This window comes from Giraffa tippelskirchi, chromosome 9 (genome assembly GCF_054371585.1).
Source record: "Giraffa tippelskirchi isolate mGirTip1 chromosome 9, T2T-mGirTip1v1.2.pri, whole genome shotgun sequence".
Lineage (NCBI taxonomy): Eukaryota > Metazoa > Chordata > Mammalia > Artiodactyla > Giraffidae > Giraffa > Giraffa tippelskirchi.
In genome coordinates this window covers 101,701,357-101,728,100 of record NC_137283.1, presented here as the reverse complement: position 1 = coordinate 101,728,100, position 26,744 = coordinate 101,701,357, and the positions used below count along the sequence as shown (strand labels likewise).

The 26,744-nt window shown below is 40.9% G+C and overlaps 1 protein-coding gene across 14 annotated transcripts in view; it reads left to right on the top strand.

The window, feature by feature from the left end:
* Positions 1 to 26,744, top strand: part of DSE (dermatan sulfate epimerase) — a 141,360-nt gene that overhangs the window by 68,857 nt on the left and 45,759 nt on the right. For 3 of the 14 annotated variants that reach the window (XR_014065391.1, XM_081530049.1, XM_081530038.1), the window contains exons 1-2: positions 481 to 687; positions 24,918 to 25,386. Coding sequence is in view for 9 of the 14 variants with exons in the window: in XM_081530038.1 (XP_081386164.1) it covers positions 24,971 to 25,386 (416 nt within the window). In the remaining 5 variants the exon portion in view is untranslated. Of the gene's footprint in view, positions 1 to 480; positions 688 to 753; positions 1,229 to 4,153; positions 5,736 to 10,090; positions 10,183 to 10,785; positions 10,840 to 17,094; positions 17,182 to 22,183; positions 22,320 to 24,917; positions 25,387 to 26,744 lie in introns of those variants that run through there. The other 11 variants (XM_081530050.1, XM_081530044.1, XM_081530051.1 and 8 more) reach the window with 9 other exon arrangements.

The window sequence follows — 26,744 nt, the reverse complement described above, 5'->3', positions numbered from 1 at the left end:
TTGGAAAAGGCGCGGGGAGCAGGGAACAGTCTCCGGTGGTAAAGTTCTCTCCACGTTTTCCTCTCCCGGAGCTGTTTTGAAGCATCCATCAGCTCCTCCCCTCGGGCCTCCAAAAGTACCCTGCGATTGGGGGCGATCCTAGAGTCGAACCCGAAGCGTGTGGGGTCATTAGAAACTAGAGCAAGTTGAAGCCAAAGAGGCCTGGCAGGGTAGGGGGTACGTGGATTCGGGCCCGAGTGGAGGGGAAGGCCGACAGCCGTGAGTCCTCGGAGAGGAGGAGTAGGAGGACGAGAAAGCGCGGCGGGCCGGAGGTCGGGGTCCCGCAGAGGGAAGGGGTCCCCGTTTCCCCCTCCCCATCCTCGCCGCCCGGGGCTCTGGTGACGTTGCGGTTTCCTCCTCCCTCCAGCGAGCCTCAGCGCCCGCCGCGTCCCGCCCTCCTCCCCTTTAGCCCACACCCACCCGCCCGCGCCGGGCCGGCTCGCAGTAGCGCCGCCCGAGGCTGCAGCGGCGCATCCCGTGGCGCGGCGCCCACCCGCACCCATGGCGCGGCGGGTGCGCTGAGGGTTCGGCTCCGAGGGCGCCGTGGGCCCGGGCGCCTTGGAGAGAAAGGGGCCGGGAAGGGGTTCCGGAGCCTGGGCCCAGGCTGGAGAGGCGACGCCCGAGAGGACGAAACCGCGGCGGGGAGCGGTAAGCGGAGGGGCGCGCGAGTGGTGGGCAGCGGCGCGCGGCGGACGTCGCTCTGGACCCCGCGCCGCGCAACTCTATTCCGGAGTCTCGGGCGGGTCGTCGGCGAACTGGCCGGGAGCCGGCGGGAGGCAAGCGGAGAGCCACGTCCTCCGCCGGGCGCCGAGCGCCGCGACCTGCGCGCCCGAGCCCAGCTTGGCTGGGGGGCGCGCGAGGCGTGAAGCCGAAGCCGTGAGTTTCCCCGGCGACGGGGCAGCTTTGAGTCCCTTTCCAACCCTTGGGCGCCCAGCGCAAAGCTGGGCGCACGGTAAGAACTTGGAGATCACTTTTCGGTGCGTCGGGTCCGGCCGGCCCATTGGCACAGTTTCGCGCCCTCCTTTCCCTCCGTCTCCCTGTTAATTGGGGTGGTGGTGGTCGAGCGTGCCGATCCTGGCGCTGGCAGCCCGCCTCTGCGACTGTGGAAGCCAGGCAGGCACGTCCCGAGCCTCCCTAGACGCCGGATTCCAAAGCCTCCTGGCTTCACCGACACTTGGAGAAATTATTGGTAAACCTCACTCCCAGGCAGCCCCTGGTGGTGGGGTGGGGGGTGGGGCATGCTTGACTCACAGGCTGGGAAGCTCTGTGAGCAAATGCCACATGGGCTCTGGATCTGTCGCGGATGGAATCTAAGCTAAGTTTGTGACCCCAGAATTTTCTCATTTTCATCGCTCGTTTGAGGCATCAACCTCCGCTCAGGCTGGCGGGCATTGAAGGCTGAAACCGAATCCATTGCTTAGAAGTGGGAGGTGAACCTCATTTACTTGGAATTCCTTAAATCAGGAAATGACACTTAGTTTCTAGGGATCTCCGTATTATAAGGTTCTTTTAGACATTTTTTCATTACTCATGCTTTAGAGAGTCGTGGTTTAGTTGACGTTACATTAAATTTGAGAACGGACATTCTCACTGAGAAATAGTTTCAAAACAATTTCTTTACCCCCACTAGCCTTTCAGGAATTTCCTTAATTTCGCAATAAATGACAACTTGTATGAAATGAAATAGGATATGCAATATTTTATAAATATTCTGACAGTACTTCTAAAATGAGATCCCCAAATTGTTTGTAATATTCACAAAAGAAATAAAATATAGGATTATCTGAGTATTTGTGTATTATGTACTACAAGGTCACTGTACAGATATGTGTCCTTTTATAAAGTGTGCAGGTAAGATGTGTTCTATAAAAATGGAGAAGAAAAAATGTGGACAAAAGGGAAATTTGCAACAGAAAACAGTATAGACCCTTTGTCACTGAAGGAATTATTCCCACCTTCCTGGGCCTGCTGGGTAGAAGGTTTTTAAAGTTTCTCTCTGAGGTTTGGGGCCTGGTTACAGAAAGACTGGGTAAGTTAGCTAGGTTTGCCACATGAAGCCAGGACCATCATAATACCTAACACTTGTGTGTCTATCTACTTTAGTGTTTATAAAGTTAGTCCACAAATTAGCTAATAACATGTTTTCAGTGAGATTTGTTGACCAGTCCAATTTCCCACAGTGCTGCCTTGAGGGGACCTGGTGGTCATCCAGGAGGAAAGGTTCTTAACTTCACTGAGGTTGTACTGCCCTTCCCAAGACCTCATTATAAAGATTTCTTTTAATCTCTGAAAAAGTATTCTAAGATCATAGATGAAAATACATCCTGCAGTTAAGCGATAAAATGTTTGCTTATACATTTCTTAATATTTGTAGTTGAATATTTTGGTGTTTATTTCTACTTGCCTTGGATGACACTCTGTCCCATGAAAAAAATTACATGATTTCCACTCAATATTAGGATTTCAACAAATGATTGGAAAGGAATAAAGGAAGATACAGTATTTAGATTGGGGTTTTACTGTATCAATAATGTTTGTTTCCCAAAGGGGTAAAGAAACTAGTAAAAGATTAACATTTTGTAGTTGCAGCGTGTATTAAATATTACTTGCATGCATGCTAAATCGCTTTGGTCATACCCAACTCTTTGCAACCACATGGACTGTATCCCTCCAGGCTTCTCTGTCCATGGAATTCTCTAAGCAAGAATACTGGAGTAGATGGCCATGCCCTCCTTCAGGGATCTTCCCCATCGAGGGATTGAACCTGTGTCTCTCATGTCTTCTGCATAGGTGGGAGTTCTTTACCATTAGCGCCATGTGAGAAGTCCAGATATCATTAGCATGTTTGAGTCCTAAATATAGTACATGTTCTTATCCTTTTTTCACCTTCTTCTCCCATAAACTAAAAAAAAAAAAAATACTTTTATTGTGCTAGAATATGTTTGTGGCAGGCCTTTGAGGAGATCAAGACCCTCTTGTAGAGAGAAGGTCATCATTGTAGTGGATACTTTTATTCCATTTACTGAGAGGGGCTGGATCTTTACTATTATGAAGGAGTGGGTAAGGCAGAGATTCCATGTCCAGCAATTCTTCTGAAAGAATGGCTCCAAGTAGAGGACAAGAAAGTTCTTTTTACTATATTATAAAATGCCTTAGGATTTTCTCATCTTGAAATTACATTATCTTCACCCATAGTAATTTGGGGGCTTTCCAGGTGGCCCTAGTGGTGTAGAACCTGCCTGCCAATACAGGAGACATGAGAGACATGCGTTCAGTCCCTAAGTAGGGAAGATTCCCTGGAAGAGGGCATGGCAGCCCACTCCAGTATTCTTGCCTGGAGAATCCCATGGACAGAGGAGTCTGGTGGGCTACAGTCCATGGGGTCGCAGAGTCAAATGTGACTGAAGTGACTTAGCACGTATGCTTGTTGATTTGCAGAAAAAAACTTGTTGGGGATCGCCAAATTACCAGTGAGTATTTGGATGACACAGTGTAATCTAAACCAAGAGTCAGTGCCTGACATAGGAATTAGGCAAGTGTATAAGTTCAAAGTACCAAAAAGAAATTACTTCCCAGTGAAATTCATCTGATGAATTAAGGGCAGAATGAAAGTAGAGCTTAAAGTCCTAGATTTCAGTGACACTGATCCATGCTTCTATTTGATGATGACAGTAATTAGAAATGGATGAATTTCAAAAAGTCCTACTGATTCTAATGCCCAACTCTAATAGGAAATTATATATTTTAAAAATGAAACCTTGCATTAAGTGGATAATATTTTTAATTGAAGTAATTTTTCTTTAAAGAAAATTTTGCTATTTTAGTAAATAAATGTAGTCCCAGGTTCTTAACCATCTAACTTTAGTGTTTCATAGCTCCTACTTTCACATAGACGAGTGGTTTGATTAGGGGGTGGTGGAGAGATATTATAGGAAAGAATCATACTAGAAAAAAAGGTAGATAGTGTTGTGGACAGGATAAAAAGGAGCCATTAGGGTTAATAAACTCTTGCTTATGAATTCCTGTGCATTAGACAATGGAAGGAAAACAAGAGTCCCTGGTAGATGATACAGCTATGTGAATGCTTCTATTTAAAACTGCCTAGGGCTTCCCCCGGAGAAGGCACTGGCACCCCACTCCAGTACTCTTGCCTGGAAAATCCCATGGACGGGGGAGCCTGGTAGGCTGCAGTCCATGAGGTCGCTAAGAGTCGGACACGGACACGACTGAGTGACTTAACTTTCACTTTTCACTTTCATGCATTGGAGAAGGAAATGGCAACCCACTGCAGTGTTCTTGCCTGGAGAATCCCAGGGATGGGGGAGCCTGGTGGGCTGCCGTCTATGGGGTCGCACAGAGTTGGACGTGACTGACATGATTTAGCAGCAGCAGCAGCAGCAGCAGCAGGGCTTCCCCATGGCTCAGCGGTAAAAAACCTTCCGGCAATGCAAGAGACACAGGAAGGGCGGGTTTGATCCCTGGACCGGGAAGATCCCTTGGAGGAGGAAATGGCCACCCAGTCCAGTGTTCTTGCCTGGAGAATCCCATGGACAGAGGAGCCTGGTAGGCTACAGTCCATGGGGTGGCAAAGAGTCAGACATGACGGAACGTGAGCATGAGAAAGTAATTCAATAATTTTTTCAAAGAATTCTAATATTTTCATTTTTTAGCATAGTGGAAATGAAGAGTGATATAGAGCAGGTGTCTTACCCTTAGTTTAGGGCTGTAGAAATGGAAATACCATGAAAAGAAGAGACTTGTCTGTCATTTACAAGTAATTAGTGGCCTATTTTAAATATGAGATTAACCTAAATGGCATGTTTAATTCTACTTTTCTCCTTTATGATTCCACATTCATGTTATTAAAGACTTACATTTCATTTTCTTACAGATCTAATTTATTACTCCATTTACTACTCATTACTGTCCATGATTTGTCAGCTCCCTGGAATGCTTGCTTATGTGTTTTCCAGGCTTCTGTAAACTGGCTGTTTTGGGGCCTCTTCCCACAGCACCCTCCTCTCACTCTGCTTATCTCTTATCATCCTCATCAGGGTTCCATCCCAGAGCCCTTTCTGATTCCCCCAGAGCCCTATGCTCATTGCTCAGCTCTCATTCACTGGCTTCAGGTTTTCGGGTGTTTTACCAGTTGTGTTGCTTCCGTCTGCATGTCTCAGCAAGCTCCAGCCTGTCAAGGGTGTGGATTTCAGATCCTCTGTCAGGTGCCCAGAAGAGTATAAACCTGCCAGAGGCAGAGTGTTTAGAGCGTCTGTTAAATACCACAGAAAAGAAAAGGGAATGATTTTACTTTGGAAAAAGAAGAAATGATGGTTGAGACCATCTGTTTATTTAAAAAAAATTTTTTTTAATTAATTTGTATTGGAGTACAATTGCTTTTTTTAAAATTAATTTTTGTTGGAGACTGTTTGCTTTCCCACCCCCACCCCACCCTGTCATGCTGCACATCATGTGGGATCTTAGTGCCCAGACCAGGGATGGAACCTTCGCCCCTTGGCTTTGGAAGCATGGTGTCTTAACCACTGGATCCCCAGGCAAGTTCCATCTGTTTATTTCTTGAATGGAGTTCTGTCCTTAATTCCAGATAACACTATGAATTTTGATGTACTTTAAGATTACCACTGGATTTCCTTCTGTTTGTTCCAACTCCCTTGGGGTACTCCATAAACATGATCTTGGTAAGTGTTGTCATCAAATGTTAGTAAACAATTTCTGAAAGAACAGAGTTTGCCTCTTTAGTAATATGTAGAAGCTATAAACATCCTGGTAATAGCATGATTTGTTTGGGCATTTTATATTTGAGAATAGTTATAACCATTAGGTAAGTGTAGTCCTGTTTTTAAAAATATAACAAAACACATGTGTGTAGTTAACTCTCAGTTATGCATATATTGTGTATCCATTGTAGACTGTGTCCATCTGCTTTGCTCTAGACAGAGAGAATTTGCAACTGAGTGTATGTATGCATCCACATGCAAAAAATACTTTTGGTATTATTTGTGGAATTAACAGGGCCTCTCTACTTAATTAATGGAAAATATTAGGATAATTATAGTAAAATTCCCTGTGTGTTTAGTGTACATGATCATTCCATAGAAAATGGTCCACAGTCATTTAAATCTTTCCATTTGAAATATTCATTGCATATACAGATGCCATAGGGTTGTAAATTTGTTGATTAAATTAAGGTTTTTGCATTTTTCTCATGTGTAACAAACTTAGCTACTAAGCAAAAGGGATTTAATGCATGCAGATGTTATACCACAACAAAGCTGAGTCAGCATTTCATAACTCTTAAAAAGAATTTGTAAAGGAAATGGGCTCACCAAGCTGTGGGTCTATAATATTTTTATTGATGAAGTACACAGGCAATGTACTGGCTTTACTGTTGGAGTCTAATGACTATTGCAAGAAAAATGGGGATATTTGTTAGCAGTTCTTGAAGTGGGAGTTAACAGCATTAGTGTAAAATATAGTGATCTGCAGATTGTGTTGTGAATCTAGTAGAGATTACTAATTTAAAAAAATAGACTGGGAGCATGGTTGGTGAACCAGGGGATGCCAGTGATGTCCTAGATGAAGCGACAGTCCTCCCTAGCAGAAAGATCAAATGGATCATGGTAATTGGCTGAGGCCCATGGGCCTCTTGAACAAGTCTGTTCTGTTCCGGAAACCAAAAGTGCCCTTCTTTATCTTTGCATACATTTTACTGTCACATCCTCTTCTTCAGATTGTGCTGTCTTTACTACTTAGGGATTGGAAATCCATGCTAAAGTCACTTTTCATTAGAATTTGGTCATCTGCATTTGTATGAGTTGGATGTAGGGATCTTTAGCAGGTGGGAGGGGGAGAGAAAAATTGTCATCCCTCTAAAATACCTATCATGAAAAAAACAGGACAGAATGTAAAGGAAAAAGAGGTGGCAGGAAAAGAGGAGCAGAGAAGAGCTGTGAACAATGCTCATTTATTTAGAATAAACATATTTTAAAAAATGAAAAAAAAAGAAAAAGAAATAAAAGGCTACATACAGATTACACCTTCATTTAGAGTAGTTCTGTACCTTGGAGTATTGAAAGGGTTGTTGCATTTCTAAAGTAAGCTTAACGTCCAGAAAGTTGCTTCAGTGACAAAGGAACTCAAGAATTGCATGATAAAAATCATCAAGTAGTTTACAAATGTTTCATGCCAGGGTGCACTCAACACCCTGACACAGGGTAGAGTGGTAGTGAAGACGGCCAGGCTGCAGGATAACTCTGCTTACCTTCTTTACAGTTGAGACTGTCACCTTTTCTTCTTGACACGGCACTATTTTTGTTGTCTTGACTATATCTGAGGACAGACTCTAAGTAAAGGATTTCTGGAATTCCACACATTCTGGTAAAGAGCTCTTCTTGGGGCCTTGGCAGTTGGATGACAGCATCCTAGGAGGCTCACATGGGGCCAGGCTCACCAGCCCCTTGGATAATCCGGTAGGGGCCAGCTGGATTTAGGAATCACCTGCAGTGCTTACACTTCTCCCAAGGGGGGAATGGGCCTGGCAGGAAGGAAAAAGAGGCCTGAAAGGGAGTGTTGAACAGCTGTTTTCCATCTTCCCTGAAGAAAAAGAAGAGGAAATCGACTTACAGCAGGCATCAAGAGGGATTTATGCTAAATACAGGGAAGTTTTTCTGAATGTTTTAACTTTTAGAATGGATTTATGAAGGAGGCCTTTGAGTTCTTCTCTGTTTAGAAAGGTTTAAGTGAGGTTGTCCAGGAGGGATGTTAGCATTTGTCTTCTGGGGTTCTAATTTTATGACTGCTGCTCACCTGGATTTGAAAATCTTGGAAATTGAAAGTGACTTAATTATGTGAATGTAGAAGATATGGTGAGTTTTAGTGTTTGAAATACAAGTTGTCTATAGTTTCTACTTAGCATTTTTATTTATTAGAGCAAAGTATTAATATTTGCTAACCGGTTAAATATTGATCATGCATAAGATTGCTTCAGTGTTTCATTCAGATACACATTACAGTGTCTGAAAGCCCTTCTCCCCTACGCTTAATCTATTTTCTCCTCAAACGGATCACTTTCCTCTACATTTCTTTTTTATTTTAGAAAATCTTTTTTAAAAAGGGTTTGGCAGCAGATTGTGGTGTTCCATTTGGACTTTCAGTAATATCTTTTACATTTCTCTACCCCATTTTTATAGTAGAACTAGACTGGCAACAGTGGTCACATGAATGTATGGGGCATTCATTAGCCATGTGGTCAAAACATAGAGGTTGCCCATGTCAGAAAGAGCTTGGAAACTTCGCTTGTATTCCAGACTTCTTAACAGCAGTATTTTTGGTTAAAAAGAATGGCATGTATAGAAACAGAACATGAGCTTTGTTTCATTTTTGTTCAGGAAAATAGACTCTCTAGTAGAATTAATTTGTGGTTTCAGGCCAGTGGTCGTGTTTTTTCACAGTAATAAAATTAGGCAGGACTTAAGATGTAATCATCTTAAAAGCAGGTTCATAATGATGCTGCTAAAGGTGTTAGAAAACAGACTCAGCCAATATTGGGTCAGTGGGTTTGGGGGATGCCAAGAACAGGAGCCCAACAATGTCAGTGTCTTAGGCAGCTGAAATGGAATGTTTCCACTTAGTTTTATAGCCCATAGTTTTAAAGCAATTTTGAAATGTTTTTCACAGTTACCTTTCTCAGAGGAAACTGATTTCTTGGAATCACTGAAAAGCCTGCTGAGTTAACCAGTTAAAAAGTGTCTTTTGCTGTCTGCCTTAGTTATGAGGTTGATTTCTTCTTTTTTCCTCTATTTTGAATGTAAGTCTTTCACAAGTTAGAGCATGTTGGTTCTAATGAGAACCCAGGCGGAACAGAGAGCAGAATAAGAATTGATGTATTACTTTTATGCAATAGTTCAGTTTATCATTTCTTAAACTCTAGTGTAAAAATTTAAGATCCACTTTTTTTCTCTTAAGGAAACTAGTATTGTTCAGATTGGATTCATCCTGTTAATCACATGCTCTGTTAGAGTTCTAAGCTTTTCAGCATTAATGGTTTTTAGATTTACTGTGACTTGCATAGAGTTATTCTAAATAAAATTCAAATTAACAAATGGTATTTGAGTGTCTGCTGCAAGAACTTGAAAAATTCAGTTTCACCTCAACTTGTTAAATGTAATCTGGCAAGTTTTAGGGTAAGTTGGGCCACTTTCAATATCTCTTTCTTGGGGAAGAAATGTGTTGGCAGTATTTATACTACTAAATTGCCATAAAATGATAAATCCTGCGCCTAAAGAAGTTGAATGGAGCTAGCTGTGTTAGGGTGGTTATGTAACAGACCCTTCTTTGTGTGCTTACACCTTTTTTTCTTGTTGGTGAAGCCACTGAAGTTTGGTTCAGTGATTGCAAGTTTTAGAAAAGATAAATCTGTGTTACCAGGAATGAATGCTTTGATATATAACTTTTTCCAGTGTACTTTTGAACCTGGAGAGTCAGATGAAAGAACGTTCTACTTTAGTGATCGAAATACTGAAAGGATTTAGTCATTCAGCAAGTACTTGCCAGGTACTTCATGTTTGAGGGGACGTCTGGTTGGAGCCGAAGCAGGGCAGCATGTGAAAAAAAAAAAGACATGGTTTCCAGCCTTCAGGAGCTATAAAGTCTGGTTGGAGAAGGATAACTGAGTATGAAACTTTATGAGAACAATTAAGTGTTGAACAGACAAATCCTTGCAACAGGATTGCAGGAAGAAAGATGTCTGAGGGTTACGTGGGCGAAGAATACTCAGCAAGGAGGGGAGAATGAACTGGGCCTCAGAGGATTTTATGCCAAAAGGGGGAGGAGAGAAAGCCTTGCAAGCAGACCCACCAGCTAAGCAAAGGCACAGGAAGAGGAGTGAGCTAAGGAGTGGGGTAGCCGCCAGGTCAAGGAGAACTTCTTAGAAAAATCATGGCAATTCACTTATCTCCTTTCATGACAGTCTCTCTCCTATCTTCTATACCTTCTTCATGAATTTTCTCCTTGCTTTCCACAAATATTTTTGAAGGCCTGTGTTGCACGTAATCATTGGTGCATGACACCATAGGGAAGACAAAGAAGACTAAGATCCCTGCCTCCCAGCAGCTTATACCTGAGCAGGTGAGATCTGTCTCAAAGCCCTTTTGGATTCAGAGAGGACTGAAACAGTGAAAGTGAGAAAATGAGACAAGTATCGTCAAGTAACTTAGTGTGCATGTCATGAGTACTGAGTGTATTAATTAGTGGAGATAGTTAAAGCTATAGACATTCTTACTGATCCCTTTTTAAGACCCAGTTCAGATGCCCCTCCTCAGTGCATCCATCCTTCTTCAACTCAGCTGGAAGTATTGATTTCTATAAATTTCAAAAGTACTTTGTAATTCTCATTAATTCTTTTTCTTTTTCTTTTGGTCTGTAGGATCTTAGCTCCCCAACCAGGGATCAGACCCATGCCCCAATTCAACCCATTGCTGATTTCGAGCTAGATCTTTTGAGTCCACCACACTATGCTATGACATGCCTAAAGCACTGTAGAAAAGAGGAGGCCTCTGTGGTTTTATATGGGAAATAAGGAATGAGCTGTCCATGGCTCTTCTGTCTCCTCTTTGTTGGACTTGCACTGTTTCCTGAACAGCAGTGGACACATTGTGCATGGTTGGCCTTGGATATTAGTGTGCTCCCTAAGTCCTGAAAAGATCTTTTGCCTTTCTTCTTTCTTTCCAGGATGGCACTCTCCGTGACTTCTTTCCATTTAGGATTAGACATAAAGATATTAAGGTAAGTTTAGGGACATTATACTTAGACCAGATAATTTCAATTTTCTCTGTAAATTTGGATGATACGTCACCGTCCCCAAATATAGGTGGTAAAGGAAGAATTGAATACTTTTGAAAAGAGGCAAAAATCTAATGTTTCACAATAAGGATGTAGCTGAGGAGTTAATTGAAAATGAGTAAGTGAGTAGATATGCAGCTGTGAGGTGAGATAGGAATTGATGCCTCCCGGCTTCCCAGGTGGTGCTAGTGGTAAAGAACCTGCCTGCCAATGCAGGAGATGTAAGAGATGTGGGTTTGATCCCTGGGTTGGGAAGATCCCCTGGAGAAGGAAATGGCAACCCACTCCAGTATTCTTGCCTGGAGAATTCCATGGACAGAGGAGCCTGGAGGACTACAGTCCATTAGGTTGCAAAGAGTCGGGCACGACTGAAGCGACTACACACACATGCACACAAGTTTTTAGTAGGGTTGAGTTTCCCAAATCACTGAGAGGTTGAGAAATATTCCAAAACAATAGAAATGACCCATGAAGATTAAAAAGAGTACAGAGACAAGTAACGATTGCAAGAGATGAAAGCGCCAGGAGAGTCACCCCTGGCGAGTCACTGAGAGAACTAAGGTGGCCCCAGGAACAGAAGAGGCTGGTTCCCATCTTGCTTGTGAGTTGGGGAGAATGGCTTTCAGCCTCCATAGAGAGCACAATAGAGGATGGATCGCTGAAAGAGTCAAAATTACTTCACAGAATCTTTAATTTGGAGCATCTTAAGTGTCATCTCTGCCCCCTGTCCCATTTAACTCAGGAATTGACCTGGCAGATGGTCATCTAGTCACCACATTCATATAGGACAGGACATGAGAAGAAGGTCTAAGAAATAAAATCAGTACAAGAGAGTTTTCTCCAGCATGGATGAAGAGAATTCCTTCAGGTTTGACCAAAAGAAATAGCTAGGTAGAATCTGGCCATGAGCAGAGATGGGGTGAAATAAATAGGGTGGATATGAGAGGTGTATTCCTAGTTTAAGAGGTGCAAAGAATGGGGCTACCACTATCAGAGTAGAATGCTAAAGTAAGAAAAAAATGCAGTTAATTCACCGAAATGAGGATAGTTAAATGTTCATGACCTGGAATGTACAGACACAAACATTAAATATCTGGCAGTTTCAGGCTCTGAGTTGGGCTATTTCTGGCAGAAAAATCTGTTTTGGCCTGTGGATTTGTTACCATCAATTCAGAAATTATTGTCTTGTTCTTCACAGCATACATGGTCTCCACTGTCTAGTAACGTATCTCCTCAAAAGTTGTTTCTTGACTAATAATGTTTTATAGACAGAATTATAAAAACTGTCACAAGAAGTTTTTAGCACAAAATAATAGGAATGATGTAGGTGTGAAAGGAAGAATAATTCACTAGATAGCGCCCTTATTCTTTTGACACCTCTGCATAAAAGAAATGTTGGCAGTACAGAGGATTTTTAAAAAAATTTCTAATAGCATCAACATATATACACTATCATGTGTAAAATAGATAGCCAGCGGGAAGCTGCTGTATAGCACAGGGAGCTCAGCCTGGTGCTCTGTGATGATCTAGAGGGGTGGAGTGGGAGGGAGACTCAAGAGGAAAAGAATATATAGATATAGATACATATATATATATACACATATAAAATTAATGCTCATTCACATTGTCGTAGGGCAGAAACCAACACACATTACAGAGCAATTATCCTCCAATTTAAAATAAAATATCCAAATAATAGCAATAATAAAACCTTTATAACAAACCATTACATTATGATGATAATCTTTGGGAATGTGGTTAAAAGAAGGGACATGAAGGAAATTGCTTTAAATTTCAAAACAGAAGATCCTCAATGAAAGTCTTAGCATATGCAGTCATCCTGCATGACTCAGGCCTGGCAGGTCTGAGTTTGAGGAGACAGGGGAGGGGCAGAATGTCTAATCCCATGCAAAAGGGGCTGTAAGTTTTGAGGTGACATTTAGGAGAAAACCCTGAGGAAACCCATAAAAAGCATTCATGGAATGCTGGGAAACAGCAGGGAATCCTCAGGGAGTGGACTGTGGTCAGACCGGGCCAGGCACGTTGACTAGGACATGGTGGGCTTTGGGGTACGAGAGCCAACCACAGTCAGGGGTATACGTGGGGCTTTGCCTGAGTGAGGGTTGGGAGGGCGCTGGGCATAGGGCAGCTCTCAGTCAGCTCTGTCATTAATAATCACCCTCAGCAGTCTTTAAAGGTTCAGGCATTGTAGTACATTTTACCTCCAAAAGTTATACTCAAAAGATCTTTATTTCTTCTTTTTATGTAGTTGTATTTATATAGTTATCTAACTATATGTTTAGTTATCTCTGAGTATTTAAAGGTTTGCATCTTAAACACGTTCATTAAATTCATCAAATCCATAAATATTCTCTGTTTCTTAAGTGCTGGGCATGCTTAGATGTTAGGGATATAGCAAAAAGCAAAGTGCCCGCATGGAGTTTACATTCTAGAAGAGGAAGCCAGGCACACACACAAAATAAGTAAGTTGTATAGTAATTAGAGAGTTATAATGCCATGAAGGAAAATAAAACCCAGAAGGGAGTTAGGGAGTGATGATGGTTGTACATGGTAAGGATGTAACTTAGATGAGATGGTCACATCTGGCCTCACCGAGAAATCGACATTTGAGCAAATACTTAAAGGAAGTGAGGGAGCAAGCCATGTAGATGTCTGGGGGAGGCATTCTAGCCAGAAGAACAAGCACACAGGCACAGAATAGGGAGCACCCACATGTGTATAAGGACAGCAAGGAGGCCATGTGACTGGGAGGGAAAAGAGGGGGAGAGTTGTAGGACGTGGAGACAGAGGTGACACAACCAGTCCACATAATGACTTGAGAGCTATTGTTGGTACCTTGGGACTTCCCAGGTGATGCAGTGGTAGGGAATCCTCCTGCCAATGGAGGAGACCCAGGAGATACAAGTTCAATCCCTAGGTCAGGCAGATCCCCTGGAGGAGGAAATGACAACCCACTCCAGTATTCTTGCCTGGGAAATCCCACAGCCACAGGAGCCTGGCAGACTACAATACATGGGTTCTTGAAGAGTCAGACATGACTGAGCGACTGAGCAAGCATGCGTGTTCGTACTTTGGTGCTGACTCTGAATGAGATGGGAAACCTTTGGAGGGTTTTAAACAGAGTGGTAACATAATCTGAGTTATGGTTGAACAGGTCAGCTCTGGCTCCTGTGTGGAGAATGACCACTGGAGGTGAGGGTGAAGGCAGGGAGACTGGTTTGGAAGCTATTGCAGTAATTTAGGTAAGACGTGATGTGGCTTAGGCTGTTACGGTGGTGGCAAAAGTGGCTGGATTCTGGATGTATTTTGAGAATGGAGCCAACAGAATTTGCTGATGGTTTGAATACGGAGACAAATCGGGGAAGGGAAGGAAGGGAGTTTGGGCCTGAATTTCTGGCAGGATTGATTGCCAGTAACTGAGACTGAAATGGGGAAGTCTGAGACGGCGGTGCCTGCGTCTTTGGGTTAATTACATCTCTGTATCATTGTTCTACAAACCAAGTCTGTGGTATTCTGAGTTTTGATTATGATTCATAGGAGGACATTTGGAAAGTACTCAGGGATTTTAATGCCAAGGAACTATGATCCGTGAGACAAAAATGAGAATGAGAACAAAAGTACACATAAAAATGTTTGAGAATGTGAAAGACAGCAACAACAACAAAAAAAAGTAGAAGATTAAAAAATGGAAGAATGCTTAAATATAAGTAAGAGATGAAAAAGAACTGTGTATAGTGTTAAAAGTATCACTCCATACATACCATCCAATAAGTGACATTTTAATTTTAAACAAATGAACTGGAATTGTATGTTTAGTTCCAGCAAATTACTTCCTAGTGAAAGTCTTCCAAGCTTTTCCGCCTAACATTATGTATTTCATTTTTAGACAATATCTAAAGCTTTTAAGCTATTTAATACTAAGTCCAGTATTCTGTTGTGTCCTTTACTTCAACAGCAACATCCTTGGACACAATCATTTTGGGGGGTCTAAAATGGAACAATATTAGAAGTTGAGTAAGGAGAAAGAGTTGGTGAAAAGTATCATGGCATTTTCTTATGTAATGAGACAAAGTGCTATAGCAAGACTTTCAGAATTCTAACAGGAATTTAGATCATTGAACTAAAAAGGAGGTCAGGGAGTTCCCTAAGACCACAGTTGGGCTCAGTGATTCACTAGAAGGACTCAAAAAGCTGTTAAAATTGTGGCTATAGTTTAACACAGCTGAAGGATAGAGACTGAAATCAGTGAAGAGAAAAGGTGCATGGGGTGAAGTCTGGGAGGAACCAGGCACAGGCTTCCAGTGTCCTCTGCTAGTGAAGTTCCACTCCTGGCAAGAATATGTGACAACACTCACAAAGAGTTGCCAGCCAGGGGAGCTCACTTGAGCCTTGGCGCCCAGGGATTTTATTGGGGTTCAGTCGTGGAAGCTTGTAACACCTGCATGACTGACTTTAGCTATTCAGATTCTTGTTCCCCAGAACAAAGACAGTTCATCGTGAATCCCATTGTTAGTATAAACCTTCAGATCATAATAGTACCACATGGACCAAGGCCTCAGGCACCCCAAATCCTCATTACATAGAATATAATGAGGGTTCAAGAACTAATCTCCCATGAACCAGACATGGGCCAGTCCTTTCTTAGAAACGTGTAGGATTTGAGTTAACCCTTTCCTGCATAGCTAGGTAGGGCTTTGAGTACGGTATTAGTGCTTCCTAGAGTCATTATCATTAGAGGGTAAATTTATAGGACCTAATGCTGAAGGAGATAATATAAGGACATATTCAAAATATGCATAGTTTTAGGTAAATAGGTAAATGAGTGAACCAGAGTAGATTATGTATGAGAAGTTAAATGTATTTTGTGGTACTTTGCCTGAAAAATATATAATGGCTGTCATGACTTTTCCCACAGAAGTTTGCAGATGGTGGGCTAGAAGAATAGAGGCATTGACCTCCAAGTATGTGGTACTGATTGGAGTCAGGAAAGGGGTAGAAAGGAGGGAGGGTAGCCTGGAAGTTGATGTTGAGGCAGAAGAATTGACTCGTGCAACTCATGCAGCTATGGAAGTTGATTGTCTGCAAGCTAGAACCCAGGAAAGGTTGGTGGTATAAGTTCCAATCTAAGGGCAGGAGGAGATGATGTCTGTGCCCATCAGTAAGGCAGAGAGAAAGGAAGGGAGAGGGAGGAAGAGGGAGGGAAGATGGGATTTCTCCCTTCCTCTGCCTTTTTGTTCTATTCAGGTCCTCAGTGAATTGAACAAAACTCACCTACATTTGAAACAGCAGTCCACTTTACTCAGTCTGCCACTTCTAGTGCTAATCTTTTCAGGAAACCTTTTCACAGACACAACCAGAAATAACATTTCATCAAATATCTGAGCACTGTATGCCTGCAGTCAGGTTGACACATAAAATTAACCATCACGGGTGCTAAGAAAAGAAGTTATATATCAAAAATCAAAGGAGAAGATTTGGTTGCAGAATTAAAGATACTTATGTCCACAAATTCAAAGAATTACGTTACCAACTGAAAATTAACATATAATGCCATTTATGGGAAGTATAAAATGTATTTCAATCATACACAAGATTTAAAAATTTTAAGTTCAGAAGTAAGTTTTTCATCTTTAAACTTCAAGACTGTTGTTTCTATGTTTAGGATATTTTTCTGACTGGGTGAGCACATATACAGTCAGAATGGTTTATCAGTAAGCTTTATCTCTCTGTATAAAATTTGGTTGCCAAAGAAATAGTATTAAATGTGGAAACTTCTTTTCTCTTCACATGTGTTCAGTTACTTGGAATGTGTAGCCTCAGTTATAAATGTGCTGCTGAGCAGGAAGAAAGACCAACTTCTTGGCATCAAATACTTTATATTTGTCAAAATATTTGGTATTTGTAGGCTTTTGAAGAATCTACAAGGTTATGAATGCATGGTGCATTGTACCTATTTTAAAAATAACCTTCTGTGGGTGATGGTTTGTGAGCACTTCCTCCTGGTGTCATGGCGCGCTTTCTGTCACGTGGACTGACCTTGGTGTTCTTATTGACAGGATGATGACAACTGCTAGCGTTTGTTGAACACTTTCTAAATCCCAGTGACCCTTTTAATGCTTGAAGCTAATTTAAGCACAGAAACCCTGTGAGAAATGTATTATTTTATCCATTTTACAGGAACACAGCTAAGGATGTCGTGGCGCTGGGATTCAAACTCTCAAGTCTGGCTCCTGCTTGTGCCCTCCGTCACTATCAGGTTCTGAGGTGAATGATGAGAACTAGCGTTTTGGGGGAACCCTTACCAGAAAGTGTTAATTACTTTATAGCTGTTATGTCGTTTAATCTCCCAACCAGCCTGTGAGACAAATACCATTGTCCTCTTCATTTTAAGTAAGGGAATCGGTTTAGCTTGTCCACAGTCACACAGTGGTGAAAAAAGCCACTCTGACCGCTGGGCCAGCCTTCTGAACTGCCTCACCAGTCTGCCCTTATGAATCTATGGCAGGAAGAAAATTTTTCCTTTAGTTTTCATGAACATTTCCTGGTTTAAATTAACTGTTATTTGAAACTGTATGAGGTTATATTTAGCTCTTGGCTTCATTATCTTTATTCATCTTCTTTACATGCTTTATGCTTTTAGTCAGTTAATGCCAGAAAATAGTGTTTTCATGTTTAAAGCTATTGCTGAGAAAGTCAAAGCTAGTTTTTGAGATTCTTCTAGAAAAATCTTTGATTACGAAAAATTTTGAAAACAAAAAAAATTGCTAATTTTTTGGAGGGCCAGGTACAATAAGTTAGATAAATTGCTTTGGACTAAGGGAGAAATTTTACCTTGTAGCCTCATGCCTAGTATAGTTCCTAGGTCTATAGCTGCTCAATACATAGCTGAATTAATGAATAAATGCTTACAAGAAAGTCTTACTCCCAGTATAGGTAGGCAATTAGTATTCCAATTCTGGAAAACAGTACAGTGGAAAACTTAAAATACATAAGCTACCACTTTTTAAAGATTCAGAATGCCAAAAAAGAAATACACTTAATTATACTAAGATCTGCTGAAGAAGTGATAGGCTACCCACTCCAGTATTCTTGGGCTTCCTTGGTGACTCATCTGGTAAAGAATCCACCTGCAGTGCGGGAGACCTGGGTTCGATCCCTGAGTTGGGAAGATCCCTTGGCGAAGGGAAAGGCTACCCACTCCAGTATTCTGGCCTGGAGAATTCCATGGACTGTATAGTCCACGGGGTCACAAAGAGTTGGACACGACTGAGTGACTTTCACACTCAGCATTTAATTATTCTGAAAATAATGTAAGAATAAAAAATTCTGAAAATAGGATATTGTCATCCAATGTCATCATTAAGAAAATCCATTAAAACTGTAACAAGTACCAATCAGAAGATATCAACTGTTACACTGCTAGATAAACTAGAATATACTTATAGCTTGTTTTAGAAAGTATAAAACCATTTCCTTTTCTCTTTGAGCATTTTTGCAGGCAAAATTCAGTACTCTAGTAGTCTCCTCAGTGACTTTGTAGATACTTCTCTCCCCCTACTCTCTATCATGTTCTCTCTTTGCCTCCATGAAAATTTTACAGCTTTTACTTCCTCTCTGCTTTCTATAGGACAACCACTCTCTCAAAAGCAGAATCTTAATGGTTTTTAGTTTTATAGGAACGTGTAGCAGGCAAAGCTCTCCTCCTGAATTATGCCTTCATTTTGATAGCCACTAAATTACTCATCCAAAAGTCTGTGGTGCATGCGAGATGGAAATTTCAGATTTGACACCAGAAAATATGTATGACCATTTAAAAATATAATCTATATTAATTCTTCTTCTCATATAAAGAAGTTATACAGTTACTATTGGTGTAGGAAAGAAGTAAACTTCAGAGAAAATGTGGAATGAGAAAATGTGGAATCTTCTAAACAACTTTCCTAGAAACATGTGGAAATTTTCTTTCACTGTGCAGGGCTGCACTTAACCTACAGACCTAACCTAAAGTTTCTCCAGCGTTGAGTGTGAAGGGGGTGAACACCATTATTATACACAGTGTGGTTTTGCTGTGTGGGTTCAGGGTTATGATTACTCCCTCAGTAGTTTGTGTAAATTCTTGGGGTTCCATATGTTATAATTTCATATTGTGGATATTTGTTTGGAAATGACTTTTTGGGGAGATATATTTCATTTCACCCTTTAAATAAGGAAACAGTAAGCCCTCAGTAAAAAAAGAACTTTCATTTTGATTAAAAGTGCTTGGTTTTTAAATTTTTCTTTTTTGGCTGAGTCCATAGGCTTTACACATCAGGGAGTATAAGTTTAGGGAATGATTGTATGGTACCAAAACCATATGTTTTCTTAGCATTTGATATATTTAAGAATAATGTTAGATTTATTTCACTACAAAAGTTGACCAAGGACCTATAAGGTTTTATTTTGATACTGAGGAAAAATAATTTTAAAAATTATCCTAATGATGCATTTAATAAAATTGAAATAGAAAAGTGAGGAGAACTTTAAATATGTATGTATTCTATTACTTAAAACATATGGAAACAGTGCAATAATATGTGTGAGACCGCAGCAAGATGTTTCTCAAATTCTTGGAAATAGGTTTCTTTGAGAGTCAAATCCTAAAATAGATCAGAGAAGGAAATATATAGCTCTGCTGGGAGATATTAGTGCTGTCAGACCATTGGTTTGCCTAAAACCTGACTGGAGGGCTAAACAGGAAGAGAACTTGGGTTTCAGTGGAAGCATGAATAAGAAGGAGCTGTAGTTGCAAACTTCTGCAAGGTCTACGCCATTACCAGGGCATAGGGTACAATGTCAGGGGCATTCAGTTGTCTGGTTTACTAGACTGCTTTAGCCCTTCATCAATAAGGGCACCTCCAGTTGTAGTGTGGGAGGGTCAGCTGTCCTAGACATATATTTGGTTGGCCAAAAAGTTTCTTCGGCCTATAAATATTTGGAGCTCTTATTTCATGTCAGGTTCTATGCTAAGTGCATTATATAATATTTATTTGCCTCAGAAAGTTGGGACCATTTTATGAATGAGAGAATAGGGGTTCTAAGAGCCGAAGTCAGTTAATCAAAACTAGTAGACAACAGAACTGGAACTTATACACGTGTCTGCCAAACTCCACGCCCATAATGTTAATTAGTGCTGTGCTCCTTAGACTTGGCACATATTTTAAGGGGTTTTTAAATCCATCTTAATTTGGGACATGGTTTACTTTCTATAGGGTGATTTCTTACTTCCATCTTTATATTTTCTATATTTCTAAAACCAGAGGAATTGAAAGAACTTTTGTACTACTGTGTGTTTCATTTATAAATCACCCCCAGATTGTTTGGAAACCCACTTCATTTTTGAAACCAACATGCTGGTATAGTTTTCAATTCTTTTCTTTCTCTGCATATGCTTTCTGTGCTTTCTTTGTGTAAGGATGACAAAAATGGAAACTTTTAATGTTAATGAATGTTAAAAATTTGGCTGAAGGAGAGAACTTTGGTTTATGCCTTAGGAGATTCAGGTTTATTTCTGTCTCTAGATATTTATGCTGAGATATTGTGAGAGTAACTCTTAGTACTGTTTTGTCACGTTAAGTTATTAGAAAATATGTGAAGAGCATTTCACACAAAATCGCTGTGTGTCAGCAGTCATAGTATCTGCAGTGGATTGTTGGAACCAGAATTAAAGCAAAATAACTTTAGGCTTATTGTTGCTCAGTGTGAACCTACTTAAGATAATTGGAATTCGGGCAGTTTGTTAAATCCTTTTTACGTTATTTGACTTGGCCTTAGCATAATGCCAGTTGGACTGCTGCAGATATATGTGGTGCATACAAGCAGATAAATGATTGTATTTCTGTCTGAATTATCTCAACTATACTGTATTCATTGATTAGGTCTAAAGTTAGGAATGTTTTGCTCTCTGAGCTGTGTCAAGTGAGACGAAAGAATGGGAAGGAAAACTGAATTAGGAGAGAGAGTTGGTGGAAGAGAAGAGGAAAGAAAGGCTGTTGGGGGAAATGAGGCTAAAAGGTCATTCAGAACCATCCTGAGAACTGAATTAGGAGTAAACTGTGCACTACACATAGGCAGCTTCTGAGGGGAGCTCACGATTTTGCCATTTTGAGGGTGCCTTGCTCCTGAACTGGGCCAAGGGCAGCTTAAAGATTTGAGGGAACTGGTGGTGTTTTGTGTTAGAGAGAGGAGGAGAGTCATGGTTGGTCATTTTGGTAAACTCTTTACCCTTTAATGCCCATTGTTTCACTCAGCATTTTCAGCATCTTCCAAACTTTGGTCATTCAGGCACCGCCCTCAACAGTTTTTGCCGTATCCATTTGCTTTTCTTTTAAACTTAAATGTATTTTAAACAGGAACTTTATGTGTCTGTTGAAATCTGGTTTGATATGATGCTTATTGCTTTTCCTAATGTGCACTAAAATAAGTACAGGAAGTTAGCATAAGGCCTAGCCACCAGTGTCCACCCAAAATTACCTTGAGGAATGCTCCTTTCATCTCATTCCAGCTCTTCCCTTGTCAGAGAGGGTACACAGAATGCCGAAGCTAGATGGTTAAAGGGAAACCCAAAACCTTGATATAGGGGCTTTTCAATAAAAACCTAGACAGATTTAAGATGGTAGATGAGAACTAGGTCTCCCTTTGGGTTATCAGCCTAAAGACTTTAGTTTCATTTCTTTTCCTCTTTCTGTTTTTGGTAAACTACTGAATGTTTTTTAGGCTACAGGAGTGTCTAGGCCTCATGAGTATTTTTCTCTTGTTTCCTGGCAGAAACTGTGTCTCGAAAATTCTGAATTTGCTTTAGCTTCAAGTAAGGAGGAGTAAGATTTCTCCTTGCTCATTTTAGTGATAAGATCCCCTCTATCAGCTCCTAAGCCCAGAAATTCAGTGTCTGTGAACTACCTTGTACAATGCCAGGCACACACTACTAACCCCTGTGATGCAAAAAGGAAGCTGTGGTCCCCTCTTTCGTGAGATTTGGCATAAACAGCTGAAACAGTCCCATGTGATACAGGCATCAGCCAGATACAGGAGATAGTAACTCTTTGGGTAGATCAGCAAAGGCCTTCATAGCTGGTGGAGAATGGGGGCTGGGCTGGTTGCATATATGCCATAAGGAGAGCAGAACAATTTGTGCCCCTGTGAGTGTCATAGTCTTTTCTCCTCCGCTTCATAGATGATCGTTTAGCAGAATTTCTGTGGGTTGTACCCTGGCCCACATGTATTCCAACAGGAATGTTTTCAATGTGTGGTAACTCAAGCCTTGCTGCCCTGACACCTCCACATGAATTCGAAGCAATAACTAGAGAACCTTCAGTAACAGTTGGCATATTGAGATGGCATCGTTCCCAAAACAACATCTTAATGAGGTCTGTGCTTCAGGAGCAACGCTTCTAGTTTAAATATACTCGGGCATGTCCTATGTAACTGGAAGCCACGTGGCAGAAGTGGCTGAGATCACAACATGGTTCAGTCCTGCATTGGGAGGGTCTCACTGGAGCAGCTTCTCTAACCTCAGCGACTCCAGACCTGGGTAGGAGGGTGCTGTACATAAGGCAGGAGAAAGAGAATATAACAGATCAGGGACTTCTTGGCGATTACAACTTCTCTGCCTTACAATGCAGGGGGTGTGGGTTTGATCCCTGATTGGGGAACTAAGATCCCACATGCTGCAGGGTGCAGCCCAAAATTTAAAACTAAAACTTTTTTTTTTTTTTAGAAAAAGAGAAAGAGAATATAACATATCAGCCTCAGCCCCTTTTAGGGAATGTGTGTATAGAAGAACCCTCCTGCAAATGCAGGAGACATGAGAGACCCAGGTCCAAGCCCTGGATTGGAAATATCCCCTGGAGGAGGGCACAGCCACTTCAATATTCTTGCCTGAAGATTCCCATGGACAGAGGAGCCTAGTGGGCTATAGTCCATGGGGTCGCAAAGAGTCAGACATGACTGAGGCAACTTAGCACGCATGCATGTACAAAAGCTGAGATACAGATTCCAGTCTTCACATAGCTTCCAACCCATCCCTCCATACCCCACGCCACCTGCTTACCCACCTAAAACCTGAGCTGCACATTTAAAAACCAGTAGTTGAGAAAAGATTCTCAGTTCCATGTATGTAGAGGTCGGTTAAAGGAGAAACCTCCAAGCCATCCTCACCCTGGGTGCCTAAAACCCACATGGTGCTAATTGCATTGATGTCCCCATCCAGTTTTAGACCTTTGGGGATTTAATATATGCAGGCTTTTTTTTTTTTTTAATTAGCACACTTGTTCTCTTAAAGAGCAGAAAATAAACACCAGGGTGAGGGTGATGGGGAGTGAACTTTCAGACCAAGCCACGTCTCTTGTGTTACCAGAGACCACACCCCTTCTCAGACATAACCACCGAAGACTGTTTCTTTTGGCCAGCTCTCTGACCTTGAAGGATCCAGCCAGCCGCCTTGAAGATTTGGGTGCTAGACATAATATGGGTAGAGTCCAAGAGTTATTTCTATTTTATATATTTTATGTAGCTTGGCTATATTCATTTTTTATTCATTAAAAGTTCTGTTCTTGAAGTAAGTCTAAAATACTTAACACACACACTGCCACTGACTTTTTTATATATAGGCTAAAGCACATTCAGAAATATAAAGAATACTAGAATTTATGGCAGCATCTGTAAGTGATGCAGTGTTGCATCGTTGGACACAGAGCAAGTTAAGAGTATGGATTCTTCTCCAACGTGTGTTAAACCCTTGGTTTTCTTTCTTCTGAAGGTGATGAGGCAAATTTTCCTTGGAAAAATGGTTTTTGTTCAGCTGGGGAGATTGATTTTTTTTCCCCCATCAGTTTCTCCCTTTAATAATTGAAAACTACTGTTCATTATTTACATAAAACTGTCTTTTTCTGGTCTGCTTTCCATAACCTTTCCCCTCTGAAGAATTTTAAGAATTCCCTGACTTGCCTCTGGGGGATTTTATGCCTGCTTTATCCCAGATGTGGGACATAGACCAGGCTGAGGGGTTTCTTTTTTTAATGTTCCTACTTTGAAAGACATTCTTTAACCAGTGAGCAAAGCTGCCACTGAAGAAAAGGATTTTCAAGAAAGTTAAGCAGTTAAGAAAATATGTGAGCTTGGTTTAAATGTCTGACTTAACTGAATGACACCAAAATCCCAAGTGCGAAATGAAAAAAGTAGACAGTAGTTTCAAATAATAATGGGAAAATGCACACGTGTTCTTTCAGCCTTTTAAGTTTGGAATTTTATTTTCTGAATGAAGGCATGTAAGTCTCCAGTCCGAGCAGCCCCATGTCTGATCTTGCCTTGCATGCCTGCTGATGTCATCCCAGGGAACTCACGGGCTTAGCAGATGTTTACCCTACTTCTGTTAGTCCTTGTCCCCACCTTCTGCTGACACAAAGAGGATATTCAGCCTTACTCATAATATTTTGTCTGCTCACATTCATATAGATGTATTGATCCTAATCCCTCGTTCAGAATGGAGAATGTTAGAAGGAGGGGAGAACTTAGAGTGCAGGAGGCTGTATTAAGACAGGATTTTCTTTTTTTTTTTTTACTAATGTCCATCCAGATTCCCAGACATTTCACCACCAGCTTTTGGTTATTGTTGCCTTCATAGTAATGTCCCCAAAATACCATAAAATTGAAACTCTTTTGTGCGATGAAATGTGAGAAGAATGCCAGCAAGAGTTTTTCTTCTCTACTCGAGCAAAGATTACACCATTTTCCCAAGTCCAAAGTTCTGTTTTCCACAATGAATATTTCTGATGTATCATGTGTAATTAATTAAATTATTAGGTTTTAGTTTCTTCCTAGTTCAAATTTTTGTTGTGTTTTTGAAATATCTGAAAATTTTTAAGCTTAATTTTCATAGTATGCAAGGTGGCTGCCTTCCATATATTTCCTGCTTCACCGTGGTCCCCTGGCTGACATAACCTCCTCTCCTTTTTATTCTCCTGTAGGATCTTTCGAAGATGGTTTGGCTGCCTTGGCGATTTGGAGATCTGATGCCACGATGAGGACTCACACACGGGGGGCTCCCAGTGTGTTTTTCATATGTTTGTTTTGCTTTGTGTCAGCCTGCGTCACCGACGAGAATCCAGAAGTCATGATCCCCTTCACCAATGCCAACTACGACAGCCACCCAATGCTGTACTTCTCCAGGGCGGAGGTGGCCGAGCTCCAGCTCAGGGCCGCCAGCTCCCACGAGCACATTGCCGCCCGGCTTACTGAGGCCGTGAACACCATGCTGTCCAGCCCCTTGGAGTACCTCCCTCCTTGGGATCCCAAGGAATACAGCGCCCGCTGGAATGAGATTTACGGCAACAACTTGGGGGCCTTAGCAATGTTCTGTGTGCTGTATCCTGAGAACATGGAAGCCCGAGATATGGCCAAAGACTACATGGAGAGGATGGCAGCTCAGCCTAGTTGGTAGATTTTTGTCTTTTTCTTCTTACTGTATTAACGCTGTGATTTAAGCAATGAATTCATAGGGAGATGAAATTTCAGAGGCCAGATTTTCATATACCTTGTGTGTGTGTCTGTGTGTCTGTGTGTCTGTGTGTGTGTGTGTGTGATTGAAGGGGAAAGATTGTTTGTTATTTGTGTTGTCAGTGGCTTATGAATGGTCTCTAGTTTCAAAGACCTAGTAACTTCCATGTTTAAAGTTAGAAGAAAAATATTTATAGATACAATCTAACCAAAGAAAAAATAATTTGCTGCCTTGAGTAAATAGTATCATCTTGATTGTTGAGATTTCTTTCCCAGTTGTTTAGCACACTTGTATTACTATCATCAGGTCTTAGGTTCTGACTGACCCCCAAGTGGTTAAAACCTTTTGCCAGCAAGAGATTTCCTCCAATTAAGATTTCTTTCCATTTTAGGACAATTAGGAGCTTGAAGAGCTAAAAGTAAATGTGATAGGATTAACTGGCAATTTATAAACCAGATCTTATCCAATAACCAGCAAATTGCCCAAACCTGTAGGAAAACCAATGTTGTAGTATAATTATGTGAGGAATTCTAATTATGTAATAATTTACTTTCAGAAGTTCAAAATTTGAGAACAAACTTCCTGTCACTTCTTGATTAGCTTAAATTTATTTGTTTATAATTAATGTGCCTACCTGATTCCAAAAAGGTATGAGATGAATTAATTAGAGCTTCTGTGTGTATTCTTATTTAAACTGTGTTTTAATACATAGTCATGGACCAATTACATTAAAAAAATCGCAAACTATATGAAATATCCTTTTAAAATTACATAGGCTGTTAATTGTCATAGGGTTAGAAAGAGCTCATTTTTAAATGATTAGAAAAATCAGTGAATGCATTTAATGTTGTGAGTTACATCTCACATATCATAGGGGTGAAGAGTGGTAGTAGCTTGCAAGCTTCCTGAATTCTGCCAATACAATAAATAAATTTAATTCTTCCTAAATTTCTGCAAATATGATAAAGAATGTTGTTTGCTTATAGAGTTTGAAGGATTTTCTGAAATTCCTTATTGAAAAAGATTATAGAAGCGTTGGTATTACATTCATATCAGAGCTTATTTTTAAGGCTTATTGTTAGGTATGAATAATCATTTTGAAGCTTACAATATTTTAGATTGAAAAGAAGCTTTTTATTTGGATCGTTTCAAAGCTGAGCCATATATGCCATAGTTTCTGTTCTTGATTAACTCATTCTATTCCTGACTCTAAGAAAGAACATAAAAGATGTATGACTTCAGTTTTTATTTGCCAACCATACCTCCGTAAAGCTTGGAAAATTTTTTTTAAATAATA